The 23,318-nt window shown below is 36.5% G+C and overlaps 1 protein-coding gene across 6 annotated transcripts in view; it reads left to right on the top strand.

Moving 5' to 3' along the window:
• The window catches only part of LOC116634082 (EGF-like and EMI domain-containing protein 1), a 649,939-nt gene that overhangs the window by 447,772 nt on the left and 178,849 nt on the right, over window positions 1-23,318 (top strand). For 4 of the 6 annotated variants that reach the window (XM_032407255.1, XM_032407258.1, XM_032407257.1 and 1 more), the window contains one exon: window positions 1,715-1,837. In XM_032407255.1, the coding sequence (XP_032263146.1) occupies window positions 1,715-1,837 (123 nt within the window). Of the gene's footprint in view, window positions 1-1,714; window positions 1,838-4,929; window positions 5,187-18,905; window positions 18,946-23,318 lie in introns of those variants that run through there. The other 2 variants (XM_032407259.1, XM_032407260.1) reach the window with 2 other exon arrangements.

The following is a 23,318-nucleotide window of genomic DNA, read 5'->3' as shown; positions in this document are numbered from 1 at the left end:
CTTGGGAATTAAGGGTTTTACCTGTAGATCTAAAGTAAAAGACCTGGAAAGGATAGCTAATTCAGGGGTTAACAGAATTAAAATTCAAAATTATATCTCAACCTTGTGGAATAATATCCTAAAGCTGGAAAGATAAAAATTTAGCTAACATAAATGTTAAAGCCCTATATAAAGTACAAATAACAAATGGAGAATTCTGAATCAACATTAGTTTATATGAAAAAGACTTACAGGTTTGCTTTTCACAGACTCACAATTTAATAAAAATTCTAATACTTTGAAAAGTTAGTAGTTCTTATCTCTAAAATAGGATTCCTCTTAAAATATCAGAAATTATTGCAGGATATCTAAATTTAGAAGGAAAATACTAGATTGTACAAAATGTGGATTTTTTTCTTTCTCTTTCTCTCACACTCACACACACACACACACACACACACACACACAGCAAAGCCAAATGAAAGAAACTCTTTTTCTTCCCTCAAGTCAAGGTCTATAGTTTTTACCACAGTATAAAACATTCGTTGCAGATCAGATGGTTTTAGTATGAAAAAGTCCTATGATGAGGTATGGCAATAGTATTCCTTGTCAATGTTGATGCCTTCCCAAGTAAGGATCTTGCCCTGTGGAATTAATCTCACTCAATGTAAAGCTAATTGTGTATCATTATAACATATTTTAGTGACAAATATTCATACCCAACATTCTTTGACAGAATATCTGGAACTGAGGACACATGGAAAGTCAGGGACATTTTCTTCCTGAGACACATGCTTTTCCATGTCAAATCTCCACCTCTGCCTGATTTTTATGTTGACACTTGCCAAAAGACATAGATTCCAAGTTACAATATTCTCCAAACAAGAAAAGCTAGAAACCTTTTTTCCACTGATCACCTGAAAAGTTTTCTTACGTTGTGGGTATTTTCTCTTCATGATGTTAGATACATAAGTACTGATTTACATAGGGTATAAGGAAATAGAGATTCTGGGAGATGAATTTGTTTTCCTTTCCTAAAGAAAAGTGAATATTACTTGAATTTATCATGACCTTGACTTATCATAAGACATACATGACCATAAGTCTTGATCTCTTTTCATTTTTTCTAAAATTAAACTTCACATAAACATGTTAAGTATTTCAGAAAATGGAACCCTGAATGAAAAGGAAGAAGCTTGAATCAATGGAGCAAATGTATTGATGTATTTTTAAGAACTCCAGACCATGATTTTATTTGAATTTATCTATCTTTGCCTTGATGGCCACCATAGCACATGAGAAGGAGATTCAAGGTCTTAACTCTATTATTGGCTTTATTCAGCAGCATCAGACCAATAATGGGTGTTTATCTACCAGCGTGTGCTGCTCCAGATAGAGGAGCTCATTGAAATTCTCCCCTCCGGTTTTCCTTCCCCAAGGAAATATCTATATCTCAGATCTGTCTAATTAACTAGTATGTGAAGAATAGAAAACTGTGAGACAATCCCTATGCTCATCGTTGCTGGGATTTAAAAAGCTCAATAAAGTTTCTATCTACATTCTCTTGTTTACACTGTAGAGCAAAATGGATCAAACAAGCAAAGATTTGTGGCAACAGAGACAGTCCCTTTGTACAATATAACACATACTGTGTATCAAAGAAATACTGTGCCACTTCTCCGAAGCTGACATTGGAATGACATTGTAATCCTGGCCATCTGTCTTTCTCCTCTAGATGTCGATGAATGTGTGGTGGTGAATGGAGGCTGCCAGCAGTGCCGTATTAACACTCTGGGCACCTTCCACTGTGAATGTGATACGGGATACAGACTCCATGCTGATGAACGCACCTGCATAAGTGAGTAAATATTAGAACCAGCTTGAAGCCGTTTTCAATGAAAATCGACCTGCCCATGTAGGGGCAGGAAGGAAAGGTTTTTCTATTGTAAAAATATCTATAGAAGCTGATGGTTTCCAAGTACAAATCTGTCTCTTAGAATAAAAAATATATTTAGCTATTAAAAGACTAAAAGACAAAAAAGATGGGGAAGGAAATATAGAAATTAACATTCATAAGCAAAACTTGAATCTCCAAATGTGACTGTTTGCATAGAATATAATTTCTGCCATATGCAGTGAAATATAAATTTGTTAGTTATTGGTTATACACACGTACATCATAGAGCCACAATGAAGAGAGATGCTGGTCTATTACAATCACTAGCTACAATTCTCACTCATTTTGGATCAGATTCAGAACTGGGCTCATGATTGTAACAGCAAAATTTATAACAGATTATAGGTCAAGGATCTTAGGGTTGCTCAAGAATAGTTAAAATTATACAGATTAAATATGAGGTTACTATAATTTGTTGTACATCAAAGTGTTCCTAGATATCAATTTTGGGTGCTTGTGTTCTTATTTTAAATCGTCTTTGTGTATTTCTGAATTTTATAAACTTTCTAAAATCAGTATGTGCACAGAAAAAATAGAATAAACTTTGAAAATACTGTCCTCCCTGTATGTTTTCTATATGCTCTTTTTGTTTTAACTAAAGTAATTTACATAAAACTGGTTTTTTTTAATTGAACATGATCCCCAGATGGAATCGTGTGCATTCTAATTTCATCTCAAGGTCTCTTTTAAAAGTATTTGTTATATTAAAAAAGTAGCATCTTGTTCAGCACAATTTAATTACTGGTTTAACTTATATCAGCCTTGTTCACTAGTCCATTTACTAAAAATTATTAGTATTTTATAGGTATTCAGTAATTATGAAACTTGGAATAGGAATCAGCCAATTTCAGCTAGTTTCATAACACGTACTCCCTTTTTCCTTTTCTGGACATGGCTTATAGGAAATGAGAAAAGACCAAGGGAAACAGGTACAGATGTCCTAGTCATAGGTTTTTTGATTTTGATATGAGAAAATGGGGTCCTGAGAGCAAAAAAAGGATTCTGCCAAAGTCGAGTGAAAATACAGATAGAAGTCATACCCTAGCAACCAGGGAACTCAGTATCATCATAATTGTTTCTACAGCAGGGACAAGTGATGGGACAGCAGCACATGCATATTTAAGTCAGCCAAATAACCCCTTCTTTTTACAGGATTACTGGTTTTAGCAACAGGAATCCCTTTCCCATCCACATCCCCAACCAGTAAGGTCTTCAGGGTAACATCCTTAAACTGCCACTCTAATTTCTCTCAGTCACAAAATATTTAGGAGCAGCGGGATTATTGAGACATGCCGATGAGGTATTTATCAGTAAAGATTAAACTGGTGAATTTTTATATCCGATATAAAATATTTTGCAAAGTCATGATTTATATAAATCTCTGATATCTGGTCTTTATGAAAAGGCCAAATAAACACTTTAATAATTACCAAGTAATTTATATACACAGGTATAATTTTCTAAGTTCTGGTAGTTAATGTCTATTTCTTAGTAAAATCATTAAGTGCTTTTCTTATTCTTCACCAACAGTGCCCTTGAATTTTCTAATTTTTTGTTCTAATGACTTCAGGTCAAAAGTGGAGTTAGATAAGGATATTATGGTTTATCTTTTCTATTTCTATTGCTTAAAAGCCAATTCCTACTGTGCAGATACATGGACACTGTGGTAATAACTTATTTACAGTTCCTTATGCTGATCTTCTCATGCAGAATTTCAGCATATATATATATAAAATATGGCACAAATTAAGCTAATGAGAAATATGGATTTCATGGTTATAATCTTTTTAAAACATTAACCCCTTGGACGTTACTCTACAAAAGGTACTAGACTGAGAAGAGCACTTGATCTTGGTGGAAATCCTGATGGCTCTCTCACGTAATACACTGAAGGGTCTTAACAATCTCAGTTGACACAGTTACAGCATTCTTCTTAAAATGAGCTCAAGAAGAATTTAAGCACTTTGTGTTTAAAGACTAATAATGTGAGCTTGAGGATAAGAACTATTTACTTATTTGTTTTGAAGAAAAAAAGGTTTACTGTAGAGAACTGAGTTTCATATTGGTTTGTATTTTGGGTTATATTGTAGGAAGGGTTAGATATTTTTAAAAACAAGGAAATTAAATTAGCTCACTTTCTTGTTGGGATTTTTTACCTGGCAGGGGATAGAAAATGGTGGTTGGTGCTTACTGCAAAATTGTAGTAGACAGAAATTCATCATGACTCATGGTAGTCACAGAAGAAAAGATGGAGTTATGGAATTTTATTGTTCTACTACTTTGGAGTACTTGAAATTAATTGCCTCCATTTCTCCCTTCCTCCCTCCCTTCTTTTCCTTCCTTTGCCCCATTCTGCCCATCAGTCATAGTGTGACTTTTTGAATTATGGCTTCTGGTGCTCTTTGCACTTTCTCTTAATCACAGCTACAGTAAAGTAAACTCCCTGCACCCCTAAACATTTACAGAGTTTCAGATGATTTCATTTTCTTCAGGGCCCCTTCTCTAGGGATTATGCACTTGTGGTGATATATGGCCAGCAGTTATTAGTCAGCCTCTGCCAGAATGATGAAGTTGCATGAAATGCTCTAAGAGAACGGGTCTATCATAGTAGGCTGCTGTGGCAAGAAGTATGAGTGTATAGGCCACTTGGCTCCTTTTAAAGGGTTGCTTGGACTGCTGATAAAAATGTGATCCCAGTAAAACTGGGGAACTTAGTCCCAATGGACTTCAGTTTGAGCTTCTGAATTTGTCTGTAAATTCTTGGAATGCATGTCATTTTTCTGGGAACTAGAGCTTATTATTTTCATCAGATTCCTCTAAGTGTCTGTGACAGCTCAAAATATTCCACCTGTCTTTTTGTCCTTATGATGGCACTTCTTAAGAAGGTATAGTCTACATGGAAGGGTCTCATGACACTGTTGTGCCACAGTACTATCTCACGGTACCGTCATACAACTAAAGCAAAGCTGATCAGTGACTCTTTGTCCCTATAGCCTCCTTTATGATAGGATTCCATGCCAGAGGCCTGGCTCCCTGTCCTTGAGGAGCATACTTCCTGACCTGCTGTGACCTCTCCTGAGAGACAGCATCAGAAAAGCCAGTCTGAGATGTCCCACATGGGGAGAGGACCACAACAAGTGAGAGCAGCTGTGCCTGGTTGGTGGAAGGGCACAGACACAGCGTCAGGAAGTAGACAAAAATGGAATTCTTGCCAGAATTGACTTGCTGTTCAGAGTCTCCATTAACACAGGTATTATCAAGCAATTCACATACTTTTAAATTTTCCTTTGCTTGGAAACCAAAAGCTTAAAAAATGGAAACTTTTAGCAATCATCTTTTGTAGCAATCATCAGATAGATGTGTTGATGTTCTTATGGTTCACCATTACCTCTGTCCATGGATTAGGGGCAGGAGCACAGTGGGAATCCAAATTGGCATGTGGGCTTCCATAAATCACGTAATTTCTCTGCACCCTGGTTTCCTTATGTGTAAAATGTGAAAATTGGACAAAGTGGCCTTAAAGTTACTTCATCTCTAAAGTGTTTTAATTTTATGGAGTTTCTAAAATTACTAATTCATAACAAATCAACTGCTAACATATATTTTTTAAAACTCTACTGAACTATGTATAATAATTACTCTATACAGCTCTAATTTTACTTGAAAAGTGTTTAAAGAACTTAAACTTTAGAAAGTCCAAGCATAAAAACAGGGTAAGAATTTTATATCCAGTGTAATAAAAATGAGTGTGTAACTTAAGTGTTTTTATTGAAAAAAAATACATTAGTGCTTTTGTGAAAATACTGCTTTTTATAATTATATCTGAGAAGAATCTGAGAAATAATCTAGCCCAATCACCTATCTTAGAGATATAGCTTGCCCTCTGTCTCCTCCCTGTGAGAATAAGCTAGAAGGTGGCCATCTGAAGCCAAGAAGTGAGCTCTCACCAGAAACCGAATCCTGCTGGAACCTGGGTCTTGGACTTTCAAATTAAATTTCTGTTGATTAAGCCACACAATAAGTGGTATTTTGTAATGGCACCTGAGCAGACAAATATACTCATTGTTCTCCTTTATTCACCCCTTCTCTGGTTTATCTCCATTCTTCTCTTCTATTTTTTAGACATAAGTTAATACCTGCAAAATACCTGGCAAGTATTAATTAAATGTTAACTATTATTATAACAGAATATTAAAAAATACAAGGACTTTACCCAGATGGATTTCCTTATTGGGGAAAAACTCAAACTCATTGCAGTATTTCTAGCTTTTGGACCTTTGCCAGTATATTCTCTATTACAAAATATATTATCCTTCAATAGCTTTTAATTAGTGGTTTTGTCATTGTTGAGAGGCAGACTTTAGTAAATATTACCAAATATAAGTAGTAATGATAATGTAGACTAAACTTCTTCTCTTGCCAGTGGATTTTTTTTTAAAGATCTTATTTATTTATTTGACACAGAGAGAGATAGCGAGAGCAGGAACACAAGCAAGGAGGAGCGGGAGAAGGAGAATCAGGCTTCCCGCTGAGCAGGGAGCCCGACGTGGGGCTCAATCCCAGGACCCTGGGATCATGACCTGAGCTGAAAGCAGTTGCTTAACCATCTGAGCCACCCAGGCGCCCCTACCAGTGGATATTTTTTAACAGCCAGGAGCTAGATACTAAAATAATTTATATTACCCAAATTTTCTGTATTTAGCTGTATAATTTGCATTTTAAGTAAATTGTAAGGTTTTAGCTATAATTTGATATACCTCACAAAATCTTTCATAAATTTCCATTTTTAATAGCAACCTGGCAAAACACACTCAGCTCAAATCTGCATTCATAATCATGTCCTTCCCCTGATATATTTGTTGAAATTGGCCTTTCCAAAGGGGTGAAATAATTAAATGATTGAAAGTTTTAATGATTGCATAGTTCTCTTACATCTCTTTCATGCCTTCAGCACATAGGTTTATTAACATCTACACTCACGAATAAACAAATGGAATCACTGATGTCTGCACAGAGAAACCTCAAATCAACAACATTTTAATTATTTTAGTTTTTAATACAAGGATTCTTCATTTGTAGTTGCTGGGAATGGTCAGAATCTGTTTTTGTTCAATGGCTCTTTTTTAGTCTCAGTAAATGAGAGAGGAACAGAAAAAAAGGAGAACGGGAAAGCTGCAAACCAAAGATTTTTTCCATGTAAATAAGTGTGTGACAGAGTAAGTCATATTTTAATTCTAAACAAACAGAGGTTAAGTGACAAGAAGAGGAGGGAAGGACAACCTGGAAGCTTGATTAAATAAAGATACCCTTAGTAAAACTTTGAGCTTGAATAAATTTTCTTATATCAGATTTTTATGAGTTTCACATTTTAAGTTAATGCTAAACTTAGAAAAAAAAAGATCGAGAAAGCCATTAGATGTGGTGGTCTTTACACAATGGATTCTTTTGTTTTGATCTCAGGGTGCTGATCAGTGATGTCTAAGTTTTATACAATAGAAGGAGTAGAAGGTTCTTTCCAGGGAATGCAAAGAGATTGCCCTAAAATTGGAGATGAAAGAGGTTAAAGACTTTCATTGTAACTACCTTTCAATTAGTTGCATTATTTATGAAGACAAATTAGAAACAGAATTCATTTCAGATGACAGCTGATGTCTTGAAAAGGGATATGTCAGGTTAAAAAAATTGTTTAGTTTGTCAGGTTGATGGCATCTCTCAGTCATTATCAGATTCCTCACCCTCGCAATATTAATCACTTTTGTGTGGTAGGTGATAAATTTAATTCCCAAAAATTGAATTTAAGGAACACTTCCCCCCTGTCCTCCTCATCCCCATTCTGTAGCCTTGGGAAAAATCATGAACTTCTCAAGTTTTCATCCATGTTGTTATTAACCCAATTCAAAAACATTTTCCAACTACTTGGATTTTAGGAATGCATTTAGAAACTTTCCTTTTTTTCTACATTTTTTTCCACAGTTTGAAGAATTGGGAAGGTAAGACTGACAATTTTAGACAGAGGCAGACTGAGGTCTAAATTCTACTGCATCACATGAGAGTTGTGTGATCTTGGCCCAGTTTCTTAGTCTCTCTGATCTTCAGGGTCTGTATCATTTCTATCTCTGTCTCTCTAACTGTGTCTATATCCAATAAAACCAGGATAATAATTCACAAAAATCAATATTATACACTGTACAAGGACACATACCTTATAAAAAGGAATGCATGTAACACACTAGAATGGCTGCCCATCAGGACTGGGGGAGACTGAGAATGGACTCTATGGTTAAAAGTGAACACATCAAACAAGGATGTCCCTCCAAGGACTAGGGGGTGATGAGAATTTTCCTTGAATTGAGTATTATGGTGAACTCTACCTTCTATATCCAAGGTTAAAACAAAGCAGAACAAGACAATGAAATGTTAGCACAGTGGCCTTAATACTTGCCAGTTGCCTTTCCTTTCCCTCTTTTTCTCTTTGTGGAAAGTATCTTCGCATGTCTTCCTTCAGAATAATATCTAGGATTTTTTTCTAGTTACATTCATAAAATTTTTTTTTTAAGATTTTTTATTTATTTATCTGAGAGAGAGAATGGGAGACAGAGAGCATGAGAGGGGGAGGATCAGAGGGAGAAGCAGACTCCCCGCTGAGCAGGGAGTCCGATGCGGGACTCGATCCCGGAACTCCAGGATCATGACCTGAGCTGAAGGCAGTCGCTCAACCAACTGAGCCACCCAGGCGCCCCTCATAAAATATGTTTAAAGGTAATTTTTTATAATAGATATTGTACCAAATAAAAATAAATAATTGTGTCTTCTTGTGTCCCCTAAACAATTTCATAGTGCATTACAAAATACACTGTAGAGGATGAACTTACATATGAAGAGATTAAAACAGTATCTGACACATAGTGGATGGTCAATAAATGGTGGCTTGAATCAATAACTGATGATGATTATTTGTGTACTCTTACATTATCTTCCCACAATCAGAGTACCCGTCCAGTGCCCAGAGATACCGAGAATGGGAGATTTTGGACTGTGTGCAACTAGAAGTACAAGAGTCTAACTTTAAATTATTCATTTATGAAAATATAGCATGGGATTTAGGATTGTGAGAAAAATAATGCTAATCTGAAAACAGCGTATCTTGGAAAAAAATTCCTTTGCAGCGTATCAATATGAACTCTACAACATAATTGTCCCACATACAAGCTGTGTAACTTTGAGGGAGTCATTTAACTGTTCAGTAACTGTTTCTCCATATGTAGCAGGTGGTGAGGGAAAGATATAGGACAGGTGAAATCTTTAGTGCAGCCCCTGAAACGGAGCAAGCACTCAATAAATATTAACTAACATTATTTATATTAGTTTCATACTTGTCGTTGGCTGTTGTTACAGGACTACATAGAATTATGGAAGGTCTGACACTATCAGGTATAAACTCGCTTTGGTGATCAGATATCTTCCACTGAACATCTTTGTTGCTGGGTCTTTAGTAAATGTACATTCAGTGAGTCTTTTAACATCTATTTTACTTTTTTAATTTTTAATGCCTTTGGAGTTTTAGAGCAATATTCACAACTATATTTTCACTATATGGTAAAATTTCCCGTTCTCATTTATCACTAGGTTGATGATTTATATCTCCCTAGTTTCAGAAGCACTGGGGACAAGCTTCAAGGAAGTTTATACACTTTTACAGGGTACAAAGTGAAAAAAGACATTAAACAAAATAGTACTACTTCCATCTAAAAGAAGCAAAAGGATTAAGTGCTTGCAAATACCAGATATGAGCATAAAACTTAAATCCAAATCTAGTATCCCAGTATAGTTTTCTAGCTGCTGCAAGAAAAGAGATGCATGGTTTCAGAGTGTGTGCATTCTCTAATAACAATCATAGAGATATTTTTTAATTCAATTATTTCAAAATCTATAACTGACTATATGTCTTTTATTTTGCAGAGAAAACCAAAATTCTCAGCTAAGGGGCCTTCCAGCTTTTCCTTCCATCTAGCAACTTTGGTATTACCTCTCCACTATGTCTGCTTTGCTCTTTACTCAGAGAAAAAGTGCCCTGTTGTTATTTCAGGCTAATCCCATCCTGCCCTCTCCTTAGAACTTTGCTCCTAATATTACATTTTTCTTTCTCCCCTCTCATCAACCTCTTCCTCTCCATCTTAACACCAGACTCCTCCCTAAAACTAGTTTTGCCAGACTTATCCATGAATTACCCGCTCTTAGGTTCAAGGAATGCTTGTCAGTCACTTTGCTTAATGTCTTGAAAATAATGACCCCTCTTTCCTTCTTGTCATTCTCTCCTCCTTGGTTTGTAGGACACAACTTTCTCTTGATTCTCTTCCATCTCTGTGATGACTGTTTAACTTCTTTCATATAGTCTTTTCCCTCTGCCCACCTTTGAAAACTGTGATGATCTTCAGCGTTCTGACTTTGGTCTTTTCTCCACTTTCTCCCATGTTCTTTTCTACTTGCAAAGCTTTATATACTACAATTAGCTAGAAGTGAATGATGTCCAAATCAGTATTACTAAGTCAGATCACTTTCTTTGTTCCCTTGACCTATAGATCCAGCTACAGTGTGAAACCTTCATTAAGGATGTCCCCAGAATTTCAACCTTAGTGGACATAAAACTAAATATATCTTCCTTTCTACCCTTGACTCCTCAACTTTCCTCTTCCCTGTATTTCCCCATCTCATTCTCCAGGCCAGTCTAGTACACTGGAGTTGCTCATGGCTCATCTTCTCTCTAATTCCACACATCTAGTTCTCCAGTAAGACCAGTGGGCAAAATCTCCATAATATCCTCCCAAAGAGCTGTCTCCACCATGACTGTTTTCATTCAGGTCCTCATAATCTCTTACAGAAAAATTTATTATAATGCCTCTTAAATGGTTTCATCCTCCCTACTTGCCCCATGCAATCCATTATCTAAAATATTGCCAAGACGTCTCAAGAAAATATAATTTAAGAAATTATTTTATCATCTTTAAAAGCATTTACTGTCTCTATGTAGCTTTTAGAATTAATTCAGAATTTTTACTATGGCTTACAAGATGCTTCACAATCTGATTCTTTGGTACTTCTGTCTCACCTGACTAATTTCTACTCCATACTTCCTACTCCAGTCTCAGACACACTGAACATTTGCAGTTCCTCAGGTGTACCAGAAGTTTCCACATCCCTCCATCTTTTTCTTAGTGTCCCATCTGTCAGACACTCCCTGCTTCTGCACGTGCTTGTCCCTGGGTTCGACTGCCAGTCCACTTTCTCCTCTCTCCTCATATTCTCTCCTCCCCACCTCTCTTCACCTAACTTCTGCTTGTCTTTCAAGACAAAGTTTGGAATCATCTCTTCTGGGAAGAATTCCCAGGTCTATTCCTATATCTATAAACCAAATTTGTCACCTGTTTTATGAGATTTTAAAGATTCTTTTAATGATGAGACACAACATAAAGACACTCAGATAGACGAAAGGAAGAACACTTGGTTACTTGCAGCTACAAATGAGAGAAGGGCTTCATGGGTTACACCCAACACAGGGTCACAGCAAGCTGGAGCTATTAGAGGTGGCTTATTTATGACAAATTGGGTGAGATTAGGTTAAACTCGCTGTCTTCCTGGGATTGAGTATTTTGAATGATTTCACAAGCACAGAAGAAGGGGCCATCCTGGGTGTTAAGTGTCTGAAAACCTCTAGCAGTTGGGTATGTGTGCCTGATAAAGAAAGTAGTTGGGGTGAGGGCTTAGCAAAGTGCCTGTGAAAAGGAACTGAGAGTTTTGAGCCATGACTTAAAAACTGGGTCAAGATAGCACTGTGAAATATTATATTATACCACCACATGGAGCCAAAGGCATGTCTCTAACATAGAACCTCTCACGATGCATTATAAAGGTTTCTCTTCTTGTCTACCTCTCCTACTAGGCTTTAATCTCTTTTGTGTTCTCAATACCTAGCATGTGACTGAAATGAAGTGTTCAATTTTATTAAATGACTCTATATCCATTCAATGTTTAAAATACAAAGATGCTTGCAATAAATTATGCTTTGTTTAGAAGTAGGAGCATTTTGGTTTTTTATGATCTGCTTCTCTTTATAGATAAGAAGAATTACATAAATGCATGGCTTTGGCTCCTAGGAAACCCAGCGCTAAGTTAGTTTAACGTTTAATTGCAGGGACTTTCTTTAACCTATATTCCTAATTTAGCTATCTCTACCCCATTTCATAACATGGTTCTTGTTTTGCTGCAATGGTTATTTTTATATTTCCCTCCCTCCTTTTAAACCTTAGCTTTAGTGGTTCTATTAAAAATGTGTTTTAGACTGTACATTGCCTCAAATTGTCTTTGGAAGCAGATGGAATATAAAGGTAATAAAACTAACTAAATTCAAGCCTAGATTTATCACCTGGATCCTTGAAAAACCATCATGGACAATATTTTAAACCCTAGATGTAACAAAGATGTGAACCTGCCATTCAGTTGGATGGTTTGGATACTGGTTCTCAGCAATCCTAGGTCTCACTGTCAGTGCCAAGACCTGAGGTAGACAGTGCATGTCAGGAAGACAAAGACTGGCCTCCACACCAGGAGAGTGGGAAGACTACCTAGAGTTGCACCAAGCCTAGAGCCTGATGCTGAGCAGCCACTTCATAAAGACAGGATGTATCCTATATATGGTTATTAATAGGAGTCAAGGGCAAAGCTGTAGTGAGAACCCAGGGTGCCACTTCCAATCAGAGGATTAGGGCAAGGGTCAGACACAAAACCTGTGATAGGGCTGGGGTCACTATCTGTAAGTTCAGGTTGAATACCGAATCATAGGTAGGGATACATACCGATCCTGAGAATTGGAGTTCTGAAGGCAAGGTGGGGATCATGTCCATAAGTCGGTCCAAGTTAAGATTAAAGTTAGGGCCATAGATAAGAAGGTAGGCAGAAAAGGAGCTTGAACTCTGACCTTGAAAACTTCAAGGAGCATCTCTTCAGTAGTCATAAAACAATAATGAAACCATTGACCTAGCAATCAAGACCAAATGTCTCCTACCCCTGCAGCCTTGCTGGTTTGGGTGGATTAAGACTACTGGATTGGAGCATTCCCAGAGAGAGGCAGGTCTCCTCAGAGTTTGGTCCTCTGTGTTGATGTGTCACCATGAGGCTGAACAAGCATCATCCAAGTACTCTGTTTTCAGACACATTAATTAATCCAGAGATTCTTTTTTTTTTTTCCTCAAACTCTAGAATCTAGGTAGTTTAGAGTAATTTTGACTGTGACCATTAGTAATAATAGTTACTATGGTTTTAAAAACATTATCTCCAATCCTCACAACAACCTTAAGAGGGAGATACTGATATTCTCATTTTAAAGATACTGAAACTGGGATTCAAAGGTTAATATTATAGCTTTGGAATCACAGCCCTGGGTTTACAGGCCCATAGATTACTTCTCTGAAATCAGTAAACATCATGGGGAAGTATACTGAAGCTGCTTTATAGTTTTTGAAGGGGAAGAAGGAGACAAGTAGGTAGTTGAGTACATCTGCCATTGTAACCTTTGCTAAATTTCGCTTTTCCAGGCTATGTGATACGGTAGTTTAGAGTCTTATTTCATCCCCAGTTTGGGAACTTAGGGAGATTCTTTATATTCTCTCTTGGAAAATAAGAAGTTGGCTCATTCTGCAGATACCCACACTGGATGATCAGGGCTGTTGTGGGTTGGCCTTCTGTCTGGGCAGAAATACAGGTCAGACTCTTAAGCTTTCACAACAGAATGTCAACCTTGCCTCCCCAGTGTCTGGTGTCTAAACCTCATAGCGTTCCCTTCAGTTGATGATATAGAAATTCTGCACTACAGGCCTGTGTTGGAGGATCTGACTCTGAACTGAATGCGTGCCAACATTCATCCAAATCTCCCTTAAGACATCTGATATACAGAGTGCACAGCAGAAAGATCATAAGCTTTGGCACCTCAGAGCTCTAAGTTAGAATCCCAGCTTTGCACCAACTAGCAGTGTGAACATGGGCACGTTGTTAAATGATAACAATGGCTCATATTTATGGGGTGCTTGTTATCTATTGGGGCACAGTGTTAAGTACTCTCTGTTCACTGTTTCATTTAAACCTCATAAAATCCTGTGAGGTGGGTGCTAGTATGACTATTTTAGCAATGTGGGGGAAAAAAATGAAAGGTAGGAAGGCTAAGCAACTTGAGGGAGGCCACTCAGTTTATATCATGAATAGATCCATGATATGCCCTTTGGGCATAGCTGATCAATTAAATCCAGCTGTGTTAAAATAAACAAACATGTTTATTCAAAAGTAAGGCATTTGGATTTTATTGTTAAAGCTTTTTAAGGAAGGAAAGACACCAATTAAAATTTAAAGGGTTCCCATCACAGTGTTGCATGGAAAATGGATTAGGCACATGTAGAATCAGAGAGAACCCGTCAAGAGATTATTGCCTTAAGGCTGGACTGGTGAGAAATCCTGTCACTTTGGATTATGACAGTCAAAAGACTGAATGCCAGGAAGCTGCAGTCCTTTTTCCCATGTATACTCAGCCATGTGCATTTTATTTTACAAAAAATAATATCACATAGACCATATAAAATTTTGTAGTTTGATTTTTCACAGTTTGAAAATTACTTGTGTCAAAGTCAATACAATCATTTGAATATACATTATAAGTGCATGAGTGTTTGCTTCAAATTCTAACATTTTGCTGTATTATTTAATAACAACCTGATGACTTGTAATAAAGTAAAAAGAAAGGAGTTCCAAGACTTATTCTAGTTTGACATTGTTTAAAATTTGATTTGAAGGTTTGTACATTGTATGGTTTCATATTTACTAGAAGCCTTCGTCATGTTGGTCCCTACCAAATGAGATTCATAGATTATAAGCCAATAGCAAGAAGAGTGCCTTTGCCTGTTCTGCTCTGCCATAATCTCAGTGCCCACATTAATTTGTTTTAGAAGTGAATATAGTATATGACTCAAACTTTTAATAATTGCAATAGAATGGTTTGATTGATTTTCTGCTTTTAGCATTTTCTATATTGTATGTTGGAAAAAAAATATTCAAGATTTCAATATTTCTCTTGGATTCAGGGGAAAAATGCAAATTTGTTTTTATACCAAGCCGATTAATTAGTCCTCTTTTGTCTGGGGAGAATGCCCTGATCCCTACAACTCACATTTTTAAAATTCTTTAAACTTAAAAACAGTCTAGTCTCAACCTGGCCTTATTTAAAAAAAAAAAAAAAAGAGAGAGAGAGAATGAGAATTAATAAGCTTCCTTATTTCTCATTATAACTTATATGAGACCCGGTGGTGTAAGAACTACACTATTTCATCTCTTGTATTTCCACGAAACTAGTGATGGTTTCCCTAAGTGCCATATCCCATACAAACCAGAATAATGGATTAAAACTAGAAATAAAACTTTGTGTATTAGGCCACTTCAGCCCCACTCTAAATGTTGAAACAGACTATCCTGCTTTGTATACAGTTATTTAACTTGTATGGAATCATCTGCCTACAAAATTTAAGATGTGGAAGAATAGGCTTCTTCCTCCATTCCAGTGACTGACACATTTGCTAACCTTTCTCCTTGTAGAAAGCATAAATTAATAGTGCAGAGTCTCAAATTCAGTAGGATATATCCTGCAATGGAAGCACAAATTATGAGATCAAGAATAATTGATATTCCATGTGACCCATTAAAACAGGTTTCATTTAATGCAAGATGGTTTAAAATTGTATCTCTTTTAAGTAGGCTAACCTGAATACAGGCACCCTTTTTTGCACTTGACAGCAAAACTGAGCAATTCCCTCAGTCATTCCGATCAGAGGACCTTGAACTGAGAGCACATGTTTAATGATGCCTGGACTAGCTATTGATTAAACACTGACAATGTTCAGAGGAATTGAGACTCAAAAAGCCTCCCCCATGGCCAGCTCTACCATGCTCACTTCTTAATAAATGGCAAAGGAGGATTCTAAATGAGAGCCGCTCCCTGCTTGTCCTCAGAACTCCACAGGCAGTGGGATTAATTTCTGCTTCGCAGTCCTTTGGAACTACCATGCCTAAAATGTCCAGAAATGAATACAGATGTCCCTCCTTTTTTATTTCCTTGTTCCTCCTTTTTGAAAAAAAAATTTCTTATATGAATTTAATACATAGAATGATATCACTTCAAAGGCAGAATGAGTGAAAGCTCACCATTACTTAATATATAAAAAAATATAAGACAAATCCTGAGGAGATAATTCAGGCTGAATAAGTCTTCAAATCAAGCAAGCAGACAACAACAACAAAACTTTAAAGCAGATAAAGAATAAGAGACAATAAAAGAGAGAGAAAGGATTCGAAGCCAGTACTGATCTTCCCACTGCCATTGCTCTGTTGAGTTGATTAGTTTCCAGAGGCTCAGATATTTTTAGGATATTCTTTTGTCTGCGTAGGAGATTGTGACCCAGAACTGTGAAGTAAGGCTGTTTCTACACTTTAAAAAAATGTGATTTTCAATGATGGAACCACCCAGCTGTTTTACCTTCAACAAACATTAATGGAACCCCTAGAGGGTGCCAGGAACATTGCTTGGTGCTTTCCCTTTTAAAGTTATTTAATCCCTCCAACAATCCTGTGAAATACTCATTATAATCTTTTTAAAGATGTGAAAACTGAAGCTTGGAGGAATTAAATAAATCTCCTACTATCAATCAGTAAATAAGAGAGACTAAAGTCATGCTGCTAGAAATTGTCAGAGCAAGGATTAAAATCCAGATATTTTGAATAATATTCTATTGAGCTGATTACCATATAATACTTACCTAGTTTTATAATACACACTTAATGAAAGGTTGTGTGGAAAGCTCAGTGTTGTTTTTTTTTTTATTGTTGTTTGTTCTTTTACTTTTTTTCTCCCTGATTTCCTAAGGATTACATCTTTAGGGTTAAAAAAAAAAAAAAGGAAGTACAAAAAGTATAAATAAAGAGAGAATAGGCAACAACAACCCACCACTCAGAAGCAACCATGCTAACATTTGGGCTTCTTTCATTCCAGTCTTTTATTTGCATGTTTTTTTCTCTTCGTAATTGAGACCACGCTGCTTTTTGTGATATACTCATATAGTAGCGCACATGTTACACACATACAACCCTACATCTCATTATGTTTTAATCTAAAACTATTTGTAAAATGCAATTTAATTGGGGCAAATACCTTTTTGGTATATGTAAATAAACATCTATATCATAGGATCTTTTTTCTCTTCTAAATAATGTTGATGTTCATATTTATTTGCATATATTAGATATTTTATTGCATAGATCTAGATATTTTATTGTTTTCTAGATGAGATTTCAAGGAGGAGGATTAAGTGTAAAAGAAGTAAAAAAAAACATATTTTAAAAAATTCTTGATACCTATTGTCAAAATGTTTTCCAAATTTTAAGACAATTTGTTAATCTGTTACCACTATGTAAGAGTTCCCGTCTTATCCTTCCTGGCACAAAATTTTTTTGTCTCTTTCAGTGTTTACTAATTAAATAAAACAATGTACATCGCTTTACTTCTTTCATTAAGTTCAGATTCTAAAAATAAATGTGTCATTTGTACTTCTTTTTCTGAGTTTGCTGCTGATACTTTGCTAACTTTTTTAAATTGTGAATTTCATCTTTTTTAAAAAAATATATATTACCTTATAAAGCAAGCATAATAACCATTCGTCATCCTATTACAAATACATTGTCCTATTTTTTTTCTGAGTATAAAAGCAACATGTATATATAGCAATTTAGAATACATATATATGAAAAAAAGGAAGAATATAGGGATGCTTGGGTGGCTCAGTCAGTGAAAGCATCTGCCTTCGGCTCAGGTCATGATCCCAGGGTCCTGGGATTGAGTCCCACATCAGGCTCCTGCTCGGTGGGGAGCCTGCTTCTCCCTCTGCCTCTGTCCCTGCCTGTGCTCTCTCTCTCTGACAAATAAATAAATAAAATCTTTAAAAAAAAGAAAGAATGTAAAAAATCATCACCACCACAGAATCAAACCATTTTAATATTTTCATTGCAGTAGGTGGGAATGTGGGTACTGAGGCCTGGACAGATCCCTGGGCCAGACTAGAGACAGAGGTAATAGAGAGCCTATGTACTTCCAGCACTTTTCCTATCTATCTATCTATCCATTATCTATCAATCAATCATCTATATCACTTTTGGACTAGGACTCCCTGCCCTTCTTTCTTAACAGATGAGACTGTACCTCAGTTCTTTGAATTGAATGAAGTGGGCAGGGGATTCCAAGAGAAAGACTCATCAAAGAGTTCCAGCACTTTGTACTTCCTAATTCTAACAATGCCATGCTTCGCTGGTCCTGATGTAGGTGGTACCTGCCAGTGGGATTCTTCCCAGCACCCCAGAGATAGTGTAGAAAAAATTCTTCACAGAGGGGCTATGAACCACAGAGGTTTTCTAAGCAGGGATATCCAAGCAACTGTTCAAATGGAGAAGAATGTCTGACCTTATATGGTTGCAATCAGGACAACAAATTAAGGGTCTATGGTGATATTAATTCATTATATTTCTAAACTTTGGGACAGCCGTGGGTAAGTATTTCCAAGGTATTATGTAGAAATGTATAGATTTTTAGAAGTGCCTAAAAGCACTGATATTCAGAGGAAATTCTGAAGAGAACGATTACGAAAACTTTCTTTTAGAAAGTTTATCAACTTTCAGAAAGGACCAGTAAAGATGATGCAGAATTCCCTATCTTTAATGTAGACAAGAAAACAATTGCTTAAAGAGGCACACCAGTCTTGAGGAGACAGTGTCCTCAGTCTGCCCATCCCATCTTTTTCCCATAAGGAGGGGAAAATGACAAGTTGGGAGGCTTGGCTGTGAGGTTTTTTTGTTTTGTTTTGTTTTAACATTTTATTTATTTATTTATCAGAGAGAGAGAGTGTGTGTGTGTGCACAAGCAGGGGAAGCAGCAGGCAGAGGGAGAAGCAGACTCCTCACTGAGCAAGGAGCCTCACACGGGACTCAATCCCAGGACTCTGAGATCATGACCTGAGCTGAAGGCAGACACTTAACCGACTGGGCCACACAGGCGTCCTAGCTGTGAGTTAATTTACACTTCTTTTTCTTTTCTAAAAGAAACAAAGTCAAAGTTTATATGATTTTTAGAAATTCTTTTTTAAATTTTAATATATATCTTCTTCTATGCCATTATATATTTAAGAAAATGACTGATAATCGATTTTATGATAAATAATTTCTTTAATGATTTACCTGTTATTGGCCATTTTTGTGCTTTCTGTCTTTTGCTATAGTGAACACAGTCACTGATGAGCACATTTATAGTCAAACCTATGAATATCTCCAGAATTATTTCCTTAGAATAAATTAACATGCATAGAATGACTACATCAAAAATTATGTTTATTATCAACTTATCCTCCAGGAAATATCAATTTAAATTTCTATCAGCAGTATTTTGGAAAAAACTGTCCTTTTTCTTTATGCCTAAGCAAAACTTATACATTATCTTTTATTTTATCATTTTTCCCAGTATGATGGGTGTCATAGGTTGGGTTCCCCCCAAAAAACTAGACTTTAAGATTTTTGTTTAAGAACAACACAAGTGAGGGGTTAGGGAAGCAGGATAAGGCAAAGAAGGAAATTGAAGTGCAATGCAATTTCAACAAGGGTTTACCAATCTTTAGAGAGCTGGGATGTTCCTTCAAAATTGTCCAGTCTTGAGGCAAGGGGTCTGGGACTTGATACCCTTGTACAACTTGCAGGCTGCGCTGGATGGGGGATGACCTTGGATGAGGAGGTTCTCTTCAGCTGGGGGCAACTCTTTTGGAGAACAACTTGGCCATGAGTGTACACAGCCAACACGGCCAGCCGTTGAGGAGTGAGTGCCGTTCTGAAGCGAAAAATTGGACAGTGTTGCCGGAGCTGCTATGCAGTCCATGCTTTGTACCACTCAGACCTACTTGCTTTGTATAATTATTGGGAACAGCTTCTCTTGGATTCTGATTATTTTGTTTCCCAGGAAAATTTGCAAGAGTAAGGTTAATGAAATGAACTACAGTCCTTGTCAGTGGTAGCTGGTCTTGGGGTTGAAACTGAGACTGAGCATCTTTCTTCTCATTACAATTCTAGATTTTTTTTACTCTACTTCCATTACCAACTGTCATAGGTATGGCTCTCTGGGAAACAGACTTTCAGATGTGCATAGAGGACATTTATTGAAGTGTGCTCTTGGGAACAACATGGCTGAGAGGTGAGGGAAAGACAATTGGACAGATGGATGAGTTGAATTGAGATGCAGTTGAACTGAGATACAGTTGCCTCGGCCAGTTCTGTGGGAACATCAGAGCTGGAATAGCTTTTCATATTGGCCCCATCTTTGCACAAGGCAATGGGGCTTTATTATTCTTGCACCCAACCAATCTATAGGTGCAGGCTCCTCTGGATTAGGGGATGTGACCTTGGGCAAAGTGTCTCTCTTCAGGTAATGACACTTCTAGAGAGGGACTCTGCTGAAATCTGCCAGTTGCTAACACTCCCAGCAGCTGAAAGAATGAATATTTCAGTCCAGTCCCCAAATGGAATCTGGGCACCACACTATGGTACCCATTACAGCAGTTTAAATGGCATCTCATGATTACCGTAATTTGTATTATTTGATATGTCTGTTAACCATATGTATTCCTTCTTTTTGAATTGTGTGCCTATTTCTTTCTTTTATTTTTCTATGTAGATAACATTTCATTGATTGGTTTTTTTTTCCTATTGCATACATTGCAATACTTCCAATTTGTCAATTTTTGTTTTTTAATATATCCATGTTTAAATTTTATATAACACAATATATTTATCTTTTTCTTTTTCATTTCTTTCTTCCATATGAGTTTTAAGAGTCTTTTATCCAGCTTATAGAGAAATACAGATAATTTGATCTAGTAGTTTTATAGTTTTATTTTGTTAGATTTAAATGTTTCATTTACTTGGGATTTATTTTGGTGTATGGTATAGGCTTAAATTATGTGTGTTTTCCAGATAATTCAACAATTATCCCAGCACCCTGTTTGAGTGATCCTTTTCATCTTCAACGAATTTAAGATTTCTATGTAATATATTAAGTATATTAAGTTCTTTTATGCCAGGATTGTCTATACAATATTCTTTTCATCAATCAACCTGCTTATACTTAATTATTATAGTTTTATAGTTATGGCTTACCACTCAGGTGAGCTTACCCACCAAAGTGAACAGATGATTGATACAGGAGTAAGTGATCATGGTTACCTTAGATAGCTAAATTTTTACGTCTCTTTTGCTTATATGAACACATCTATTTCTTTACTTCTGACCATCAGTCTATGCATTTTACCACTTGACAAATGTTTAAATGCAGCTTGAAAGTGTCACCTCTTGTCTTTTTTTCCTCTCTTTTTTGTTAATTTTTGAAAACAATCATTGAGCTGCATGTTTCTTTTTAAATTCCTTATATTTTCTATTTCAGCCTTCAGCACATGAAACAATAAATATTTATTGAAGGTTGAAGAATAAGATCATCACTTCCTTTCTGTATCAACTCCTTGGTTCTTGATTTCTCTACATTACAAATTATGTCTAGAATACCTCACAATGAGGTAGGAGAATATGAAAAAAATGTAGATTAAAATACACTGAAATGACATAGCGATATGCGTTTTTCTTTCCTTTTTTTCTCCCCCTAAAGAAATGTCATTGATGAGGCTTTAAATATCTAGGCTAGACTTACTTTCAGAGAAGTTATAAATTTGAAGTCCTCTGAAAATGGTTAAAAATTTTGGAACTCATAGAATGAAAAAGCTAGGAAGTCATTCCTTTTGTTTATTTGTTTCTATTTATTCTACACGTGTAACGGAGTAAAGAACCAGCTATGTAATTTGCAGGAACAAGTACAAAATGAATATACTGGGTCTGTTGTTCAAAAAGTATTAAGAATTTCAAGATGGTGATAACCACGTGTGGGACCATTTTGCATGGGTTGAACGTCCATAAAGCTGGCTGAACCCACCCCATACACTGTGCCAGGCAGTGGTGTGAGAGAGCAGGGAGGAGCCTGGCATGCATGGTTATTTCCCTGGTGGAGCTCACACGGTCAATGTAGATGAAAGCAGAGAAGTGCCAATTCATCCTTGAACTGTGCTCTATTATCTTCTCTAATTCAGAGTTGGTTTTCAAAATTTGACTGCTTTACACTTATCCCCAATTCCCAACATAGTTTTTCAGCTGTCACATCCTTAAGTAATCACTTAGCAGAATTTGTTAAATGACCACTGTGTGCAGACACCCTACTATGAGCTGGGTAAAGATAAAATTAGTGGCTTATTTTTATCATTAAAAAATCATTCACGATAAAGCAGTATAAAGGCTCATTCTTTGCAGAGGGTGTTTTCATATCTATGGTGAGCATGAATGTACTATGATTTGTAGCAGCAGCTGGAAATTTTCTTCTCATTAATCTGACTCCCTGAAAGGATATTGTCCTCCAAATGCAAGAAGCACTGTCACTAAGGAAGAAACATATCTTCTTAGAATAAGAATCTTGTAGTTAATGACTGTGCGGTTTGTCTTGATTTGGGGACTAATATATATGTGCTAGTTTTCTTTTGGGGCAGGGGATAATATCAAAATATATTAGCCAAAGACCCTTAGGGGTAGGTAGGAAATAGGCAGAAATAGATTTCCTTTAGCAGTTGATTCCTCAGCATGCTAGTTATGTTCAAACAGGCCCTGGATTTTTTGACATCTGTTTTATTTTGTTTCTTGCCTTTTCCAGTGCTCAAGCTCTCAGCTCTTGCTCTGTTAACAATGGGGGCTATGAGCCGGAGTGTGTTCAGATCACTGATGAGCACTGTAAGCCCTGGTGCCTTCCACACCACCAGCTGAAATGAGACAGCAAACACTGAGAGAGAAAGTCACAGTGAGCACATATTACCTGCTGCAAAGGAACAACGTGTTGAGAGTAATAAAACTTTTTCCAGCACTATGTACCATTTTGCAAGATTGTGTGTTTGAAACAATCATTTTTTTTATCCCTATAATCTACTTCACATGTTCCTTTCCATAAACAGCTGTTGCCTCTTTCGTCTCAGGAACATTTGTGGCTCTGGGTTCTTTTTCACTCTCTTTTAAGGGAGGGCGGCCAGCTATAGTGATATGATTCATGGTGATGAGCTGTGACAGAATTCAAGAATTTAAAGTGATGTTCAGTGTCCCATTGAGTTTATAAGAAATCCCAAACAAAGATTTCTGGAAAATGCTTAAATGCACAAACAAAACAAGAAGGGTGAAGACTTTT

The sequence above is a fragment of the Phoca vitulina genome, unplaced genomic scaffold (assembly GCF_004348235.1).
Source record: "Phoca vitulina isolate PV1807 unplaced genomic scaffold, GSC_HSeal_1.0 scaffold8, whole genome shotgun sequence".
Taxonomy (NCBI): Eukaryota; Metazoa; Chordata; class Mammalia; order Carnivora; family Phocidae; genus Phoca; species Phoca vitulina.
Note: the sequence above shows the minus strand (reverse complement) of the source record. Positions and strands in the feature narration are given on the sequence as shown.